The sequence below is a fragment of the Haliaeetus leucocephalus genome, unplaced genomic scaffold (assembly GCF_000737465.1).
Source record: "Haliaeetus leucocephalus isolate CR32 unplaced genomic scaffold, Haliaeetus_leucocephalus-4.0 Scaffold166, whole genome shotgun sequence".
Taxonomy (NCBI): Eukaryota; Metazoa; Chordata; class Aves; order Accipitriformes; family Accipitridae; genus Haliaeetus; species Haliaeetus leucocephalus.
The window spans coordinates 227,262-244,301 of NW_010972602.1; the positions used below are offsets into that span (position 1 = coordinate 227,262).

Sequence of the window (17,040 nt, forward strand, 5' to 3'; positions counted from 1 at the left end):
ATGATGGCCATAATTTACAATTTTTCCTATTTTTCTCTTTAAGACATTAACACTGTTTATTATCTTTATTAAATGAAGAAAACAAAACATCATCTTAGATGGAACCATGGACAGAAACACCAATGTCAGATGCAGAGGAAAAGAAAAGGTGAATCTTGAAGTTCTCATCAACAAAATGCAAGGACATGAATGAGAAGGAATGAGAAGCGCTACAAGAACAAAAACCTTTGAGTTGCTTGTCTTCTCTTGGACATACTTGGCAGCACTACGTTTGGGTAATGTTTAGTACCAGCAAAGAAGAATGCCCTCTGCCTAGTCATTAGTATCACCTCTAAACAAGTATCCATGAAGTTGCTCTGCAGCTTTCTCATCTGAACAGCACCTGAGCCACCTGGTCTGATCCGCCTTGAAAGTTTAGAGCGAAGATTTAAAATAATTTTTATGATACTTTTGATTTTTAATAGTGCAAAATATTTTGCCAAATAACATCTTTATGTTATAAAAAACCCCCACAACATGCCGTGTTGATACACAAGAGAAGACCAAAGGATAGATAAAATACTTTGGAGTACAGACCTCTGGACATACAACCTCTAACTCTGGAATATTGAGACTCTCCAGCAATGCAGATTGCAAATGCCCTCAGGAATGTTCATGCTCTAATCAGACACAGGTATTTCTGTAAGATTTGCACTTTTACAACCTTTTACCTTCATTGCACTGATTAAAAAAAAAAAATTCTGGAGGCTCATCCTCAGTGACAAGTACTGGTCCAGCCCTTCTCATTCTGGAAGAAGCTGAAACTTTTGCATTAACAAAGCCAAGGTCTCACTCCACTGCATCTCTTTGGTAAAGCATCAAACATTGCCTCTGTAATGATATGGATCCATTCTCTTAGGTCAGCTGCCTTGTAACAAAGCAGCCAGAAAAACTCTTTTCAATTGTTTTAGCTAGAAGGAAAATTCATTCATAAATCTCAATGTGGCAACCGATATTAAACTTTGCTACAAACTACTATTAAGATATTAAAGCACAATCTGATCCAAATACTGCCTTCATGAATGTGCTCACTCAGGCCTATACTGAGATTAAGACTAACCATTCATGCCGAAGAGGGAAAGAAAGAAAAAAGGTTTCTGACATGAGTTTAGAAGAGCAGAACATTCTTCTCAGGCACAGTTCATTTTATACCCACATGTTACTTCTGCCAACTGCATCACAAATATCCTTCAAAGTTGACAATTCCAATCTGCTGAAACTTACTCCATGCCTTTCCTGTCCTGAGCTATTGTAGAGGACAATGTATATACGGTAAGGTGAGGAGGTGGAAAAAGGAAAGGGCAGGAAAATTAAAAAATAAAATAAAAAAAGGAAAGAGCTGGTCCATATAGCAGCAAGAATTTTCAGATGTAAATATCCAAATATTCCTCAGGAATGCTGCCAGAAGGAGGACAAATGTTTGTTCTAAATACAATATACATCAAGTCCATTTATTCTCCTTCACCGAATTTAGAAAGAGATTTTTCGTTGTTCAAGTTGGATAAAATGAGAGTTGGATATATGCGGTCTCAAGCTGAATCTGTAATTTTAGTTTTCTAGTGTTACAAGTAATTTTCAGTCATGATTCTTTTAATAATTTAACTAAATATGACTTCTAAGTAACAGTAATTCAATCTACCTTAAAAAGGTAGCTACGAAAAATGGAAAGAAAATAGTTCAGAAGAGGCACAAATTAGTTTTCAAACTCTATTAAACTGTAGAAGATAAAAAATAATAGAAATCTATCAATTCTACTTACACTTTCCTTTCTGAAAATGTTTAGGTGAAATAGTCTACCCAGGGCAACCAGATAACATCACTTTAAAGTGTCTTAGTTGTAAACAGACGTTAATAACGTCACATTATAATTCAGCACTTCATGTACTTTACAGAAGAGAGAAAAACATGCACTACCTTTTCAAAGTCTGGAAGACAGGGCCACAGTTTTAGTGAGAAAGTTCCAAGTTATATTCACAAGAAATTCCTTAATCTAAAAAAAGGTTCCTTTCCCACTCCCCTTTCCTGAAGGAAATTCTTGCCATGGAAAATCATTATTGCTGTTTTGTAGACTTGCATTCATCTTCTAAGATAGTTAAACCTCTTCTCAAAAAGATTAAGGCAGTTGTCATTCATTACAAATATTAACATTTGTACATTTCAGACAAATCAGATTGCTTAATTGCTTAATGGGATTAATATAGTACCTTCAAAACCTGGTTACCTGTTAGGTGATACCTTTCCTGCTGCTTAGAGGAAGCAAATGCTAAGAAGCACCATACACCTGCTGTATTTTTAACACAGAGACTAACTAGTACCTGATTTAAGAGTGCATTCATATATTTAGTTCCATTTTGTGGACCTAACTACAGCCAACAAACGAACTGGGTAAACATAGAAGCGGATGTCCCAATGGCAGAAAATGCATACTCAACTGAAGAGAATTATTTTTATAATCAAAGATCTCTTACTCCTTTTTCATCTTTTGGTTATCATGTTATATGGAGTTATACGGAGTCCTGAGTAGTCTCCCTTTAACTTCTGATGGGAGTCAAGTTTCTCTTCTCATAGTTTTCTTACGTTTTATTCCCACTGCTACTACTGGATAAGCTATCCTTTGAAATATTTAAACCATAGTGAAAAGCAGAACTCAGTTTACATAATGACACCACTTCTTGAAGAAGCCCACCCTCCTCCAGGGTTTCATTTCCTTCCTCCCCATCTTTCTCCCAAGGGACCAGAATGGATGTATGTTGAGCAAGACTTGCTGGGAGCTGATCTTCTGAGGTATTGCTTAGGGTTTCATTCTGCTTTGCATACTTACAGAAAGAATAGCCTGCTTTGAAACTTTCTAGAGAAGCAAACTGGGCACTTAATTGTACTGGAGATGGGGATGTCATACTAGTGGTGTCCCTCTTGTCAGTAATAAAGGTTCTGTCACTACTTTCTTCTTCCAGCCTTGAGAGAGTTTCTCTATGGCCACCAGAAGAAACATGCTTCCTTGGCGATGGAGGGAGCTGCTTCCCATGGAGGACACTGTCATCCTGACCGAGGTTCCACTCTGCTTGATCATTAGCACTGCTACAGAGCAGGGTAAGATTGGTCTCACTAGGTGCATTTGACTTGTTCTGAAAGAAAGAACACGTGTTTATAGTTAATGTCACAAGAAATGTCTCTACACAGGCACTTTTGAAACAAAAATACTGTAATGGATGTTGTGTGTTTCTGAATCATGGATCTCCTTTGGTGTTCAATGCTACAAAACAACAATCCCATAAACAATGTAAGATCAATTGCTTTTACACTTCCTCGCCAGAACACTCTGTCTTTTATCCTAAGGATCACCTTTTGTACATAGGAAGGATTTCTGTCTCCCCTGTCCATTCAGTCTTTGTACAAGCAGTTTTAACAGTGAACAAAGACACACTTTGCTAGTTTGTACCCACAATATCAGAAGGAGCTAGACTAAAACTAAAACCAGATGGCATTTCCTCTTTGCTTCAGTAATTACTTATAACAACTTTCAATATTAAGTTTTTTGGGCCAAACAAACAAAAATGGGCATTTAATTAATGTGACCCCTGTGTGACACTCATAATATAAAATTTTACAAGCTTTTAAAACATTTGCATCAGAATTTGCTCTTCCAGTAATGACTCTTCTATTATAGGATCTCTTTCAGCAAAAGCAAATGTTGGACAGTTGATATGAGCTGGAATTCAAAAACAGTAACTTTTTTTGGCTAACATCACAGCAGTGACTTGGTGAGGGTTTTAAAGTTGTAGGCAAGTGGTTGGTTTACACTACAAGTCCTGTGCAACTCTACCTAAAAAAGGATCAAGGAGCCCTCTCAGAAAACTCTGGAGTACTATTCTAGCAGTGTTTCAGGTGCAATTACCACATGGACCCCATGACTTAATCAAGACAGAAACATCACCATATCACTATGACTAGTTTAAGGATGCAAGGTGAAAATGGAAATAAATACCTTCTAAACTGCATAAAAAAAGACTAAAACCAGCTCTGGAAATACCAGATTGAATAGCTAAATAGAATATTAAACTATTTAAGTAAATTATTACATTATTCACAGGTCTGTATGTGGTTACTGTTATAAAGAAAAAATACTGTTCCAGGATGACTTGGTGGACTGGACAAAGGTGTAACCAATCTCTTGGCTGGTGAAAAACCATCATGCAGTGGCTAGCATGGGTGTACTGTTACGTAGCCCTAGGAAGACACACTAGCAATTCTACAGACTATGCTGCAGTGTCTGAACTGCATGTTGCTGATTCCACAGGTGCAGGATTCCATTATAAGGGGATTAGAGTTGTTTTTCAAATGAAAGCAGAAGACTAACCGCAGTCTTGTAATCAATGTCATCCATTGACCTAAAGAAATCCAGGCTTTTTGCTCCTGAGAGCTTTCCTTGATCTGAGCTGTGTGTGCTCAGTGTGTCCAAAATCTCCCCAAGCAAGTCCATTTCTCCTTGATGCTGAGGAGTTATTCCAGTTTCACCACAATCATCACTATCATAAAAGCAAGCAGAAGCTTCTTCACTGTCTTCTGATGATAACCTGAAAACAAAAACTTTTCCATCAGCCAGGAACATAAAAACCATTTTATTACAGCCACTTCTGAAAGTAAGTAGGAGAACACATTCCAAGACTTCTGAAAGAGAACAAACCCGGAATTTCTTTCTACTCAAGCACTCTCCTAAACATGGATGTATGATATCTATGGAGATGCAGTTACCATTAGCTGGTTTTCCTGTCTCCTAGCTCTTCCCCAACCACTACAACTGTTACTTCAAGTCACCTTTAATATGACTTCCCAAATCTTCCCTCCAAATTTTACAGTTATTCAAAAATTGGTTCCTCTTTTCCCTTGTCTACACCTTATATTTACGTCAGTGTTGCTACACCTCTCCAGCTGACCCAGCCACATACTTTGTTCTAGTGGCAAGACTCTCATACTGCAACTCTTCTGTCATATGACCAGATTTACTGGAGTACTGCCTATCTGCAAGAACAACTGGTGCTTTTGCCTCTTATTTTCTCTTTCATTCATTGCAATACCCTTACTTCTGTCCACCATACTACTGCAGTCTTTCCCTATCTCTGTCTACCCAGAATACTACTACAAAGGGTATTTCCATGGGTCACTGTTTTAATGATATCCTTTGAACACTTCAGTAGCTCCCTCTTCCCTACAGCATCATGGCTTAAGTTGCTTGACTTTGCTTTCAAGGTCCTTCATGGTTTATATCCATATGCTCATTATCAAAAATAGTCTAAATTCAATCAGAGAATGCCTCAATGCAGCCTAAGCCTCAACTTATGATTTTCCTTTAATTCACACATAGGAAGACCTTGATATAAAACTCACAAGGCAGTACTTCTCCTTCAGACCCTTCAGAAAACCTCATGATCATGACACAAGACTTAAAGAATAGATTAGCTGTGGTCACTGCCCACCATGTTGACAAGTATTATTTTGCTGCTTCTTTGTGTATGTAGTCTATCTTTTTATCTGGAGTCTGTGAAGACTGAGGATTATGTCAAGCTCTTCTAGGCACTATAAATAATGAAAAGACATACTAGCCTGTCCCTCTTTTTAAAAACAGATTTAATCCTGAACTACTTGACATAATCTAGGCCAAGAATCAAGATAGCAGCCTAGACAGAAGAAAAATGTGTGACACAAACTCAACTTTGCTGAATAACACTAACTACCCTTCTTCCATCCATACACATACATCCAGACAGGCTTCTTACTTGCTTGTTCTCTCCATTTCATCATCATCATCTTCATCCAAGGCAAAATCCTGGTTACTGAGGCGCTGGTTGAAACGAGTCTGAAGGATAGAAAGTTAACATTATAATTTTGGGGTTTTTTTCTATTTCAGCATTACTTATTTGGAGCCTAGCTGCCACTTCACTCATTAAGACTTCCTGAGCACTTGATGAGGAAAACCACATATCAATCAAGTCTTCTAAAGGTTGTCATAAGAGGACGTGAAATCCTCAAGCATCACCAATTAAGGAGCATGAGAACCATTTTTCTTCATGGCCTATGGAGTGCCTTATTATTTATGCAAAGCCTTGATTAGCAGAAGACTGGCTATTGGAAGAAAAGCATCACTCAAGTCTACTACCTCCCCTTTCTGGCAAGCGCATCACAAAAAGCACTGTGGTTTACTACTTTATGATAGAAATATTTGCCAAGTTTTGCTTGATGTGGCCTGCTGAGCATGAAGAAAAATGGATTTTTGAAGCAGCAAATACAAAAGAAGTCAGGAGTCTCTTATATAGCTATATTTATGTTAGGGTGTTAAACAGAATTGCAGAGTAAGTAGTACACCAGCTTGAAAACTGTGCACTAAAAATGCCTTCGTGCAGGATAATTTGCTGTAAATTACAGTTAACTCAAAGTTAGCATACACTCAGAGCGTCCCATGGGAAGCTTGTGTAGAGTAGCTGGTGTGCTGTAAATTCACACACTACCATAATACTGAGTACTCACTAAGCTGTCATATCATATTATTATTATTTAGCAAACAGAACCAGACTAAAGATTTTTACAATACTTGAAAAAAAGTCTCTATCTTGACCAGAACTTTTAAGTCAGGAATTTTAGTCACTTGTGCTTCACAAATGACTGTCTTAAGGTCCGTCATCTCCTATACTGGTTTTCTATCAAAAACCTGCAAAGATTAACTATGCAGGCAGTCAATCCACTGAAGAGATTCTGAACCTTGGAAAACTGGCCATAATTTAAAGACATATGGATAGAATTTGTGCAAAGGGAAAGCAGTGTTAGCTAACTTTAAAGAAAATCATACGCAAGTAAAAAGAAGTGTTACTGCCCACATCTCATCATGCAGTTCACCAAATGCCTAAATGTACAACAAGCCACTTATGGGGAAGAAATATGGCCTTAATTTCAGACTACAAGGAACTTGGAAATCTTGTACTGTGAGGATTTCAGTACATTGCCTATTACAGATGTCGTCAGTGTTCTACACTGTACACACTCTTTACACATGTACCAGGACACTTCTCTGTAACTTCCCGACCCCCCATTATTGTTAGGAATGTCTCAATGTTCACTCTTTATAGACTGACACATTTGTTTTTGTTCAACAAGAGAGGATTTAATTAAAGCAGTAAGTTCTGATAACACTTTCCATAGTTCCTTGTCCACAAAGAGGAAACGTGGTCCTTAACGTGTTACGTCAAGTAACAGTTGAAAGAAAATGAGATAATTATTAGGAAGGCAAACCCCTGTCTCTGTCTCTCTTTCTTGGAATTTGCATCAGAATTACATGCTCCCACCACATTTACTTCAACCAATATGAAGACAAGATTTTGCAAGAAAGAAGGTTCTTTAAAAATGTTGAGAAATTTCAGAAAACAAAACCAAACCCGACACTTGTTCATCTGTAGATGGATTAACTCTGTCAATGGAATAAAATCCCACAAGATAACACTCACTGATTTGTCAAAATAGTAAATAAAGTTTCAAAAAGCATAGATGGCAAATTCCAGAAAAAGAAAAGAGAGGGAGCCTGAGCGAGAGAAAGAGCGCAAGTGAGAGAAAGCGAGAGAGAGAGAGAAAGCGAGCGAGCGAGAGAAAAAGGTTGTGTCTTTGAGAATCAGGAACTGAATAAAATTAGTTAGAATCAGCAAACACCAAAGGCGTAGCAGTAGCCCCTCAGAGCATCTCCAAACAGTATTATGCAAGCATGTTAGTGAAAACAAGAATAACATCATATAAAGGAATATAACAGAGCATATGTTGATAAACCTAAAAAACCCCAACCCAAAACAAAACAAAAAAACCCCTTCTAGTTCCTGATGGTCAGACATTCTTTTTGAAAAAATACTTTTGTTACCAATTTAAATTTTTAAGGGTACAAAATTATACAGGAAGACTTTCAAGAACTAAGCCAAAGAAAATGGCATTTACATACAAAGAAATAAAAGCAAAAGGAGAAGGAAAGGAAAATATCTGGCTGTAAATAACAACATTTTCCAGAGTTTACAGCTCTGTGAGCTAGCCATGGAGACAACAAGCAACACATGTTTTTGAATAGGTGACTTTCCTCTAGGAGCTGTAATAAAAACGACTGCAAGGGAGGGGTATGTCCAGACTGCTTTACAAAGAAAGAAAAAGAAAGAAAGAAACTCTTAATAAATTCCAAAAGGAGAACCATAAATCTTTTTCAATGCTCCACTAGCCTAAGTGACATAGTACGTGCACCTGCAAAAGCTGTCAAAGTCATTTAAGAAGTCCTTCCATTACTGACGTACCCTGCTGTTTGCAGTTATTTAAGCTTTTAATTTCTGTCTTTTCTGCATTTTGAAGTGTGTAACCTTTTTTATACCTTTTTATGAAAAAAGGACAGACTTCTGTTTCCTTCCTGATCAGCATTCTAGTAACAACCAGACCATTTAAATTTATTACTGCTAGAAATGATATGGTAACACTCCTTTCTTGCTGCACCAGAACTTTATAAAGTCTTAATAGACTGCTGTCATGTTTTTTTCTATAAAATAAAGCAACAAACTTCTTTAAAGTACTCAATTGTTTTGCTTCTTCCAACTAGTTCTGCTTACATAACAAATCTATTATTTAATGTATCTACTTTATACTGAAACATTAACAGGGATTCAACTTCTGCTATTTCAGATTTTTCTCATCTTCAGGTACACTGCACCACAAGAACCCATCTCTCATCTTGCTCAGAATATAAGAGAGTTCAACATACTTAAACACAACAAGCTCATGCTCACTACAAGCCACTGTTGAACCATCAAGCCTGTGCATATCTGCTTGCTGGTAGCCTCACAAAATGTACTACTTTGGCACAAAAATGTAGACAAAATATATGAATGCTAAAGGATTTAAATGTAAGATGGTTACATTCTTGATTGGCCATGAAAGTCAATCTTTGAAATGTCAGCTTTTTATTTAATGCTAGACCTTTCAGAAGCACAGCTTTCTGGAATGAGTGCTTATTGATCAATACTAAGGCAGGAAGTTTAACAAGCCTGCTGCTATTAATTGTCCTCAAAGTGAGAAACAAAAAATCTTTTGATAAATGGCAGCACACATACAATTTCACATTTACTGGCTACTCGATATATCAACACGTATAAAGTTTCAAGAAAATAAAAATATTTACTTCAGTTTAAATCTCTGAAGTATTGTTTCATTTTTCTTAAAAATTTAAAGATTATTCATTCAGTAAGAGAAAGCAAACTAAATACAAGTCCACTATTATTTATGTTTCAGTATTTTATCTTACCTATCCTCCTCTACAATCCAATCACAGACATAATTATGGCTTCACCTCCAGTAGGGAAGCAAAAGATCCCTCAATCAAACTTTCTAGTTAAGTACAACCCGTTGCCTTCCGTTCCAGTTAAAGACAGTGACCTAAAGCAATGGATAATGAAGTCACAGGAAAGTACTTCACTTCACACTCCACAAGATGGAGGCTGACGGGGGAAGAGGGGAAAAAAGAGAGATAAAAAAGAAGTACAGTTTGTAAACTTTCTCTTCTTCAATGCCCTTCTTTTTCTGGGACATGGTACAAACAACCAGAAGCTTAAAGTAGTTCTAGGGACACCAATTAGCTACATGGACACCAGACCAGGATAGATGCAAGCAATAATTCTAGATTAATTTCTAGAAACAATCCCTTCAAAAAATTAACTTGTGTGCTTTTACTCACAGAAAGTAACACAAAGTAATGATGCCTCACAGAAATAATGCTCTGGTATCAGAAAAGTTGTCCTGGATATAAATTAAATAGATATTATCTAAGATGTCATATTTGCTTTTAAATTTTTTTTAAATTATTATTATTATTATAACACAGGACTCATGGATAATTAAAAAACTATTAATGTTAAATAAAAAAACCTCTTCATTCTTCCCAGGATGGAAACCTTCTTTGCTTTAACAGACTCAGACCTATAGATGACGCATGTGGAAAACATGAAGTGGTTGGAAACATCCACAGCAGTATGCCATGAGACAAAAGTGTCATAAATTCTGAGATCCTGTTAATTCAAATAATAGGGAAACAGAGATACACAAAAAAAGTAGGCTCCCAATGACAGAAAGAAATTATTTTCTGTGATAATAAAGAGCCTGCAAGAGCAGGAAATCCTGAAAAATCTGTTTAGAGACACAGACAACCAGAAATGTGTAGATAAGAGTATGGGCACAGTACTTTGAAATGACAAGTAAGCCGTAATGCAGACATCTCCACTGACTTCTGTAAAGTTAAAGGAGACATTAATATCCATGCTGAGGTATTTATTGTAAGTAAGGATGATAAATTTGTTGAGATACTTAGTCATGGATAGCTCATTATAATTATTTATGTTCCGAATTACTGTGGTGAAAAATTAACAAATTCTAACCTTCCTACCTTTTATGTATGCTATACTCCTGAACACGGGTAATACTTGAGAATTACATAACACTGCTTTTGAATTTTAAAGATTAATCATGCTTCTGCAAATATTTTTCAGAAATGGTTATGTTTTCCTTCACAACAACAAATAAACTCCCATTTTCTCTGAAGAATCACAGACCCTTTTTCCCTCAGGAAGCCTGCACCATCTCCTGGCCCCCCGAATCAGACCGAGGCCCCACGCTGCCCACAGTCAGGCATCACCTCCAAATAGCCAGATCTCGTTCATTCTTCTCAATGGCTAGTGACAGAGGCTATTCTTAGCAAAACTGGCCATTTTCAGCTGACACGCTGTGGCACCATGCCACACATCGTTCTAGCTGCAAAGAGTGCACCATCCGAAGGCAGCCTGGATTCACTTTAATTGGCAACAAGCAGAAGTGTTAGTCTTTTAAAATAGGACATGGAGATTTTCAGTACCATTTGCAACAACTAAAGTGAGCAGCTCTTTTATAAACAAGTATTCTTTATGGACTTTTTCCTGTAGATGACTTTAAGAATCAGATTCACCAGGCAGAATTTCCAGTTACAAAAAACAACTAAGAATAGTATCACTTATTTTCCTTTTCTGCTGGTTATTAATGCCCTAGGTTTACTCAGTGATTAGAGGGAAGGGAAATGACAGAATGGAGGGCTGAGGGGGTAACAGTGGAGAGAGGAGCAAGAAGATAAGGGGGAACGTGTGCCAAAAAAGAAAAACTAATCAGTGTCCATATACACAAAGGCATGGGAATGTCCATATGCACAAAGGCAGAAAAGGGAACATGTTTTTGAGGTAACAGGAAAGTCAAGAGAAGTTACTGGAAGTAACTCAGGTGCACAGTGTGTGACTTTAATGAATCAAACCAGCTTTAAACCCAGTTGGTCTGGCTGGAACATGCTACCTATTTGATACAACTCTTAAGCAAGTAAAACAGTGATAACTGAAAGATCAATTTCACCAGCAAAAATGTGCATCATATCCTTACATCAACAGAACTATCGCATAGTAAAATCACTGCTGGAAGTGCTGTTTGCAGATCACGTGTGACTTTTTCAAAGCAAAACTTACCAAAACCACTGAAGTTAAAATGTACAATGGGGATGTGATCCTAAACACAAACATCATATACCTCCAGACTTCAAGATTTAATGGAAAACACCAAATGTCACAGAACTTTAGACACAAAAAACCTGAGCAGCACTGAACTCTATCCATCAGACCTATGCACAGTGGAAGAACCTATTTGAGGGAAGCTCTGTATGAAGCTTGAAAACAGATAGAACAATCACATTTGCAAGGAAAAAAAGATTGCGCCTTAGGAACAGAAATATTGACTCCAAGCACATGTCTGTCTAGGGCTCCCAACCAGAAGAGTTAGCAAGGAGGAGTCCCTCCTCCTGTTTGACACCAGTAGGAACCTTCTGCTCAACAAAGATTGTCTTTCTCTAGAAGGTGCTGGGGAACATGGATGGCACTTGGATTTGGATGCTACTCACTAATTTCAGATACTTTAGGGCCTAAATTAGACGATAAACAGCAGGAAAGAGGCATCATCAGGATGCAATCTAGATTCTAGGTCGGCTGAGTTGCCCTTTGGTCATGCCTCTCTCTCTCTCCACTTCCTGCAGAAAGAGCCTAGGGTAGCAGTACCACAGCTAACTTCAGCATTTAAGTAGTGTCTACAATTAGATGGGTTGAATCTGGTCTTTCACGTTCAGAGACACTGAGATCCCTACACGAAAGGCTTTTCCTGTTTCTTCTACTTCTCCCTCCTTTTGCCCCCAGCCAAATTTTATTCTTTAATTGAACTTCTTTGGGTTTTTTCACTCTTAGATACAGGATTAGAGAGAGAAATAAAAGGTTAGGGAACATACAGTACTAGAGCTGAAGCTTTAGACATCACATTATGTTCTCCAAGCTTTCAGGCCAGAAGGCAAAAGCAACACGGAAGTTGGGATGCAGGTCCCAACAGTTGGCTGATGGCTCTTCTGGCTCCCTGCTTTGGCTAGATGGAGCCAAAACATGACCCATGGAAGACAGAAGATACACAGCAAATGGAAGCAGAAGATACCACTGTTACATTAAGATGTCAATAAATTCTCCCGATGAGAAAACTAATCTGGTTATTTCAATTAACTACTACGGACAGTAAGGTTCATCCAGTTTTGAAGGTAGTTTGTGAAACAGCATTCTTCTTCCAGATCCTTCAGAAAAAAGAAACCTTGGTAGACATACAAGTATGGTTGGTTTGTTTGTAGAAGACCCTCAGAAGGGCTGCCTTTCTGTTTGTTAAAAAACCAAAATAGGTGACAATAATAGCCAGAAAAAGCATCTGCAGACTTTTTGCTTGTCTAAATGTCTCTCTCAATAGGATAAATCAGGGGCAGATGTGCTGATGACTTTGCCCTGAAAAACCAAGCATTCCACTAAATGCCCACAGGGTAACAAAAAATTCCAGAGCGATTTCCTACCATTATCCTATCTTTCCTTTTTTTTTTAAATTGGAATCATGGTAATTAGCAGACAGATTTGTCAAGTGATGTTTAATGCAAAACTCAAAGAACAGGCAGCCACAAGGTTTATGCTGGTTTATGGGTGCAGAACGAACGGCAGAACTCTGCTGTGGAGACTTGCAACAGTCCTTCACTTCAAACCATGGTGAGAAGAGATCGGGGCAGAGAAAAGGAAAGAGATCACACTAACAAAAATACTGAAATAAAAAGCTTTTCAAACTTACATTGCTTCTTCTTTTTTTAAATGTGTTCACTGACTAAATTAAAATCAGTCAATGTCACTGTTTAGAGACCGTACCTACTATCTTCCTGGGGGGGGGGAGGTTTGAGCAATCTTGTAATTATACCTCTACTTGGTAGTGTATATTCCTGAAAATAAAATTATGCATGATACATGAAAGCATCTAAATGTTTACGTTGCACAAAATCCAGATAATCTTTCAGTTAAAAAAAAAAATAAAGGAAGTACTGCTTAATTTCCAAGAGATCTTCTGTTGTAAAAAGCAAGGTTTATACAAGGCAAAGGATACATGAGTGCCTGTACTACTTCGGAAATGTATTAGAGCCACAAGAGGGCACTCTCGTAATCTACAATTTGAATTTTTGCTGCCTAGCTTTTTCATTTTAATTAAAAGGAAATCTGACTGTTTCACAGAATGAAGAGATCTTACTTGACACACCAAGACAAAAGATTTTTCTCCAAATTAAAGGAAGCTCATGATATCTACAATATTTCCAAATTACACCACATTAGCTAAAGAAACAGAATTTGCTAATCAACCAAAGCTTACTTCAAAACTATCTTACAGAAATAAAATGTGATTTACATTAAAAACTAGCTCTTACTGTTTATGACATCTGTCAATTTGTAATACTTTAGTCAATGAGAGTAGAAGATACCTCCAGCTATATAACCAGTATTATCTGTGGATGCTACGCATAGATGTGATCTCAAGCATGTTATCTGAATCCAAATACAGGTAAATGCCCTTAATCAGAGCTTTTATGTTTCTGAAATTATCGTGGAGTTGTCTGCATGATTTTTTTTTTTTTCATTTTTTTTCTTAAAGGGGTTCAGTCACCTTATACAGACTATGTATATTTAGCACTGCATTATCACAAGCATTTCCTCTCTTCTTTTATGTTCCCGGGAGGAAGAAAAAAGTCTTCAGAATAGCCCACTCTCACCACCTTTTTCAGGTTAGGAGGGTAATCAGTTACTGGAAGCCCTTTGTAGCTAATGATTATGTCATTTATTTTACTGGCCATTGTAGGGGTATTGATAAATGGGGCACTCCTGAAGGTAAGGTTATTCTGAACACATCTTCCTGCCTGACACTTGCTATCTTTGTTGAACAGAAGCCAAGTATGCCTACTGCAAGCTGAATTACATATTGTCCAGTTACTAGGATATACTTCAATAAAAGTGTAAGAGCTACATTTGCAATATGCTTTTAAAAAAAGAATAAAAAATGGTAATTCTCTTCTGTTTGAGAATACCGAGAAAAAAGTTTAGTCTAATGGCTTTTATTACCTTTCACAAAAGTGTTTTTAAAACCTCCTTAGATACTGTAGTTAGATCCTGCAAAGTCATGGGAAGTCGTTCACTTGGTTTCTTCGATATACGAACATTTAAAGTAGTGCTAACACACAGGGATTCCCTGTAAATCCACACTTAGAATCCAAATGCCTGTTTGCATTCCAGCTACAAGGGAGTGCATGCCTAAAGGTACAGGTACTACATATATTTCCTTAGAGACAAGGGGGCATTGCTAACTTACTGCTAATTATAAAGTGAACTGGTAGCTCTTATTTGGTATTCTGCAAATCTTCAAGAATGTTTTATTAGCCACTAAATACATTGGGACTACTGACATCCTGAAATGCTCCATTTTTAATAAGCTACCCTATCACCTGATATAACAGTAAAGTTACAAAGATCATATTCATGAAATCAAACAGATCTTCTTGGCATTCTATCCAGGCTCATAATAAAAATGCTGTCTTTTTAATTAGATATTAATTTGGAACAATTTTATGGAGCTGTCACTGCATTTAAGCCCACCTACCCAGAAATCTGCATTATCTGGGAGCATATAATTGAACAGAATTAAAATAGATTATGCAAAAACTGAATGCATGGTAGCCTAATACATGCACTGCCATACCCTCCTCATCAATAGTTAAACAAATTCAGCAATATTGTTGGCAAGATACCACAAACAGAGTTGAAGCAATCTCATGCTTGCATTAATTTTTATTTTAAAAAAATTTAGCTTGTAATTTCTTCTATCTTCTACATACCTAAACAATGTAGGAGATTAAACATACCAGGGACATATTATTAGATCTAGGCATGAAACAGTTAACAGCAGTGCACATGCCAACGTTTTAATAAGGCTTAACAATAAAAAGCTTCAATCCTCCACTTTCACTAGATTTTGTTGTGGTGGTTTTCCCTTGCTTAGGGCAATCCATCTGTTAATGTTGACTTGCAATATAGTTAAGCTCGTACACGTATAAAAAGCCTAGAACAGCTAACCTAAGCAAGAGTAAGCTCAAATGAATATTACAGAGATAGAACAATTAATCTTAGGCAAAGATTAATTGTGTGTGCGCGCACGCGCATGCACACAAGCACATATGAGTGCACTCCCGTTATTTCTTTTTTTAGGAAAGACATTCAAAATGCAAATTATAGAAGGGCAAGCTGATCGCTACAGTTTGCAATAACACATTTAATTATTTATCCTCTGATTAGGTTTTGACAGCTATTTTACATGCTATAATTTGTTTTGATTTACTGTTAATTTTTTTTAAAGTCTATTGCTGATCTGGAAAAAAAACCCCACAATAAAACCACTATGACAGCAGTGATAGAGCTTAGTAAATATTCATTGTTAAAAACGGCTCTGCACTGTGACCAGTGCTGGTATCCTCCCTGGGCCAAACTGGCCTTGTTTTCAATAAAACCAGAGAAGTATCCTTTCCCTTGAGCCCTGTTAGGCTGAGGCTGCAGTTGGAACTGTCATCTTCACACAAAAGCAAAGGGGTTGGGTTTTACAAACGCAAAGCCTAATTGGGAGATCTTCATGGCTGTACCCTTGACATTTATTAAAGCCTCATCAACAAAAGAGGAAATAACCGTACTAATTAGCAGACCCACATACAAACTACTATTTGTTGGGGTAAAAGCAGATTCACTTCCTATTGTAAAGCAAACATCCTCCCAGACCCCAAAATCCTGTTATGAACCAATTATTAAAAAGGTCTTTTACAGTGAAGCAAACTTTCATATCATACATAATGTTTCAAAGTAAATATGTTTTACGGCATCTTAGGTAACTATTAGTCAGTATTTATGTTTAACTGTTTCCAGGAAGTGGAGAATGAAAAGCTCCATGCATGCAGGTAGCATGACAAAAAATATAACACCAAAATGGTTATATTTACAAGTCTTTAAATTTTTCAGTATGGAAGAGATAGTAATAAAGTGCAGAGGTTCCTCTTGTTTGGAAGCAAGATGACCATTAAAAGCAATCTCTCTCTTTTGTTTGTTGTTTGTTTAGGTTTTAGGGGGGAATATGCAAATACACTGACATTGCAACTTAATATCTGGTCCTTACGTTAAATATACATCAAAAGTGCATGAACTGCACGTTAGCACTCTCCTTATACTGCTATAGACACTCATGGGCACCATTTTAGAAATCTGGGTGGAGAGGTTCATTTGCAGGATAAAGAGTTAACAGAAAAAAGGATTAAACCTGACAACAATAGGAATCTGTGAAATTCACTTCTTTTAAATGGCAGATTCAGTACTAGATCAAACATAGTCTCTCTCATATACATGCACTTGTGAATACAAATATATATTTTTATTTGGATGTAAAGTTTAAAATCACCACTTATTCATAAAGAACTTGCATTTATGTTATCTTATTCAAATACTTACCAAGAACAAAAATAAAAACCAGAGTAGCAACAGTAGACTATTGTTTTTAGAACTGTTTTGG

At 37.0% G+C, this 17,040-nt stretch overlaps 1 protein-coding gene across 1 annotated transcript in view; it reads right to left on the reverse strand.

The window, feature by feature from the left end:
* Positions 1-2,261: 2,261 nt before the first annotated feature.
* The window catches only part of DENND1B (DENN/MADD domain containing 1B), a 163,870-nt gene continuing 149,091 nt past the window's right edge, over positions 2,262-17,040 (reverse strand). The window contains exons 21-23 of the mRNA XM_010563440.1: positions 5,814-5,893; positions 4,397-4,613; positions 2,262-3,164 (exon numbers count right to left, since the gene is read on the reverse strand). Of these exons, the coding sequence (XP_010561742.1) occupies positions 2,613-3,164; positions 4,397-4,613; positions 5,814-5,893 (849 nt within the window). The 3' untranslated portion in view covers positions 2,262-2,612. The remainder of the gene's footprint in view (positions 3,165-4,396; positions 4,614-5,813; positions 5,894-17,040) is intronic.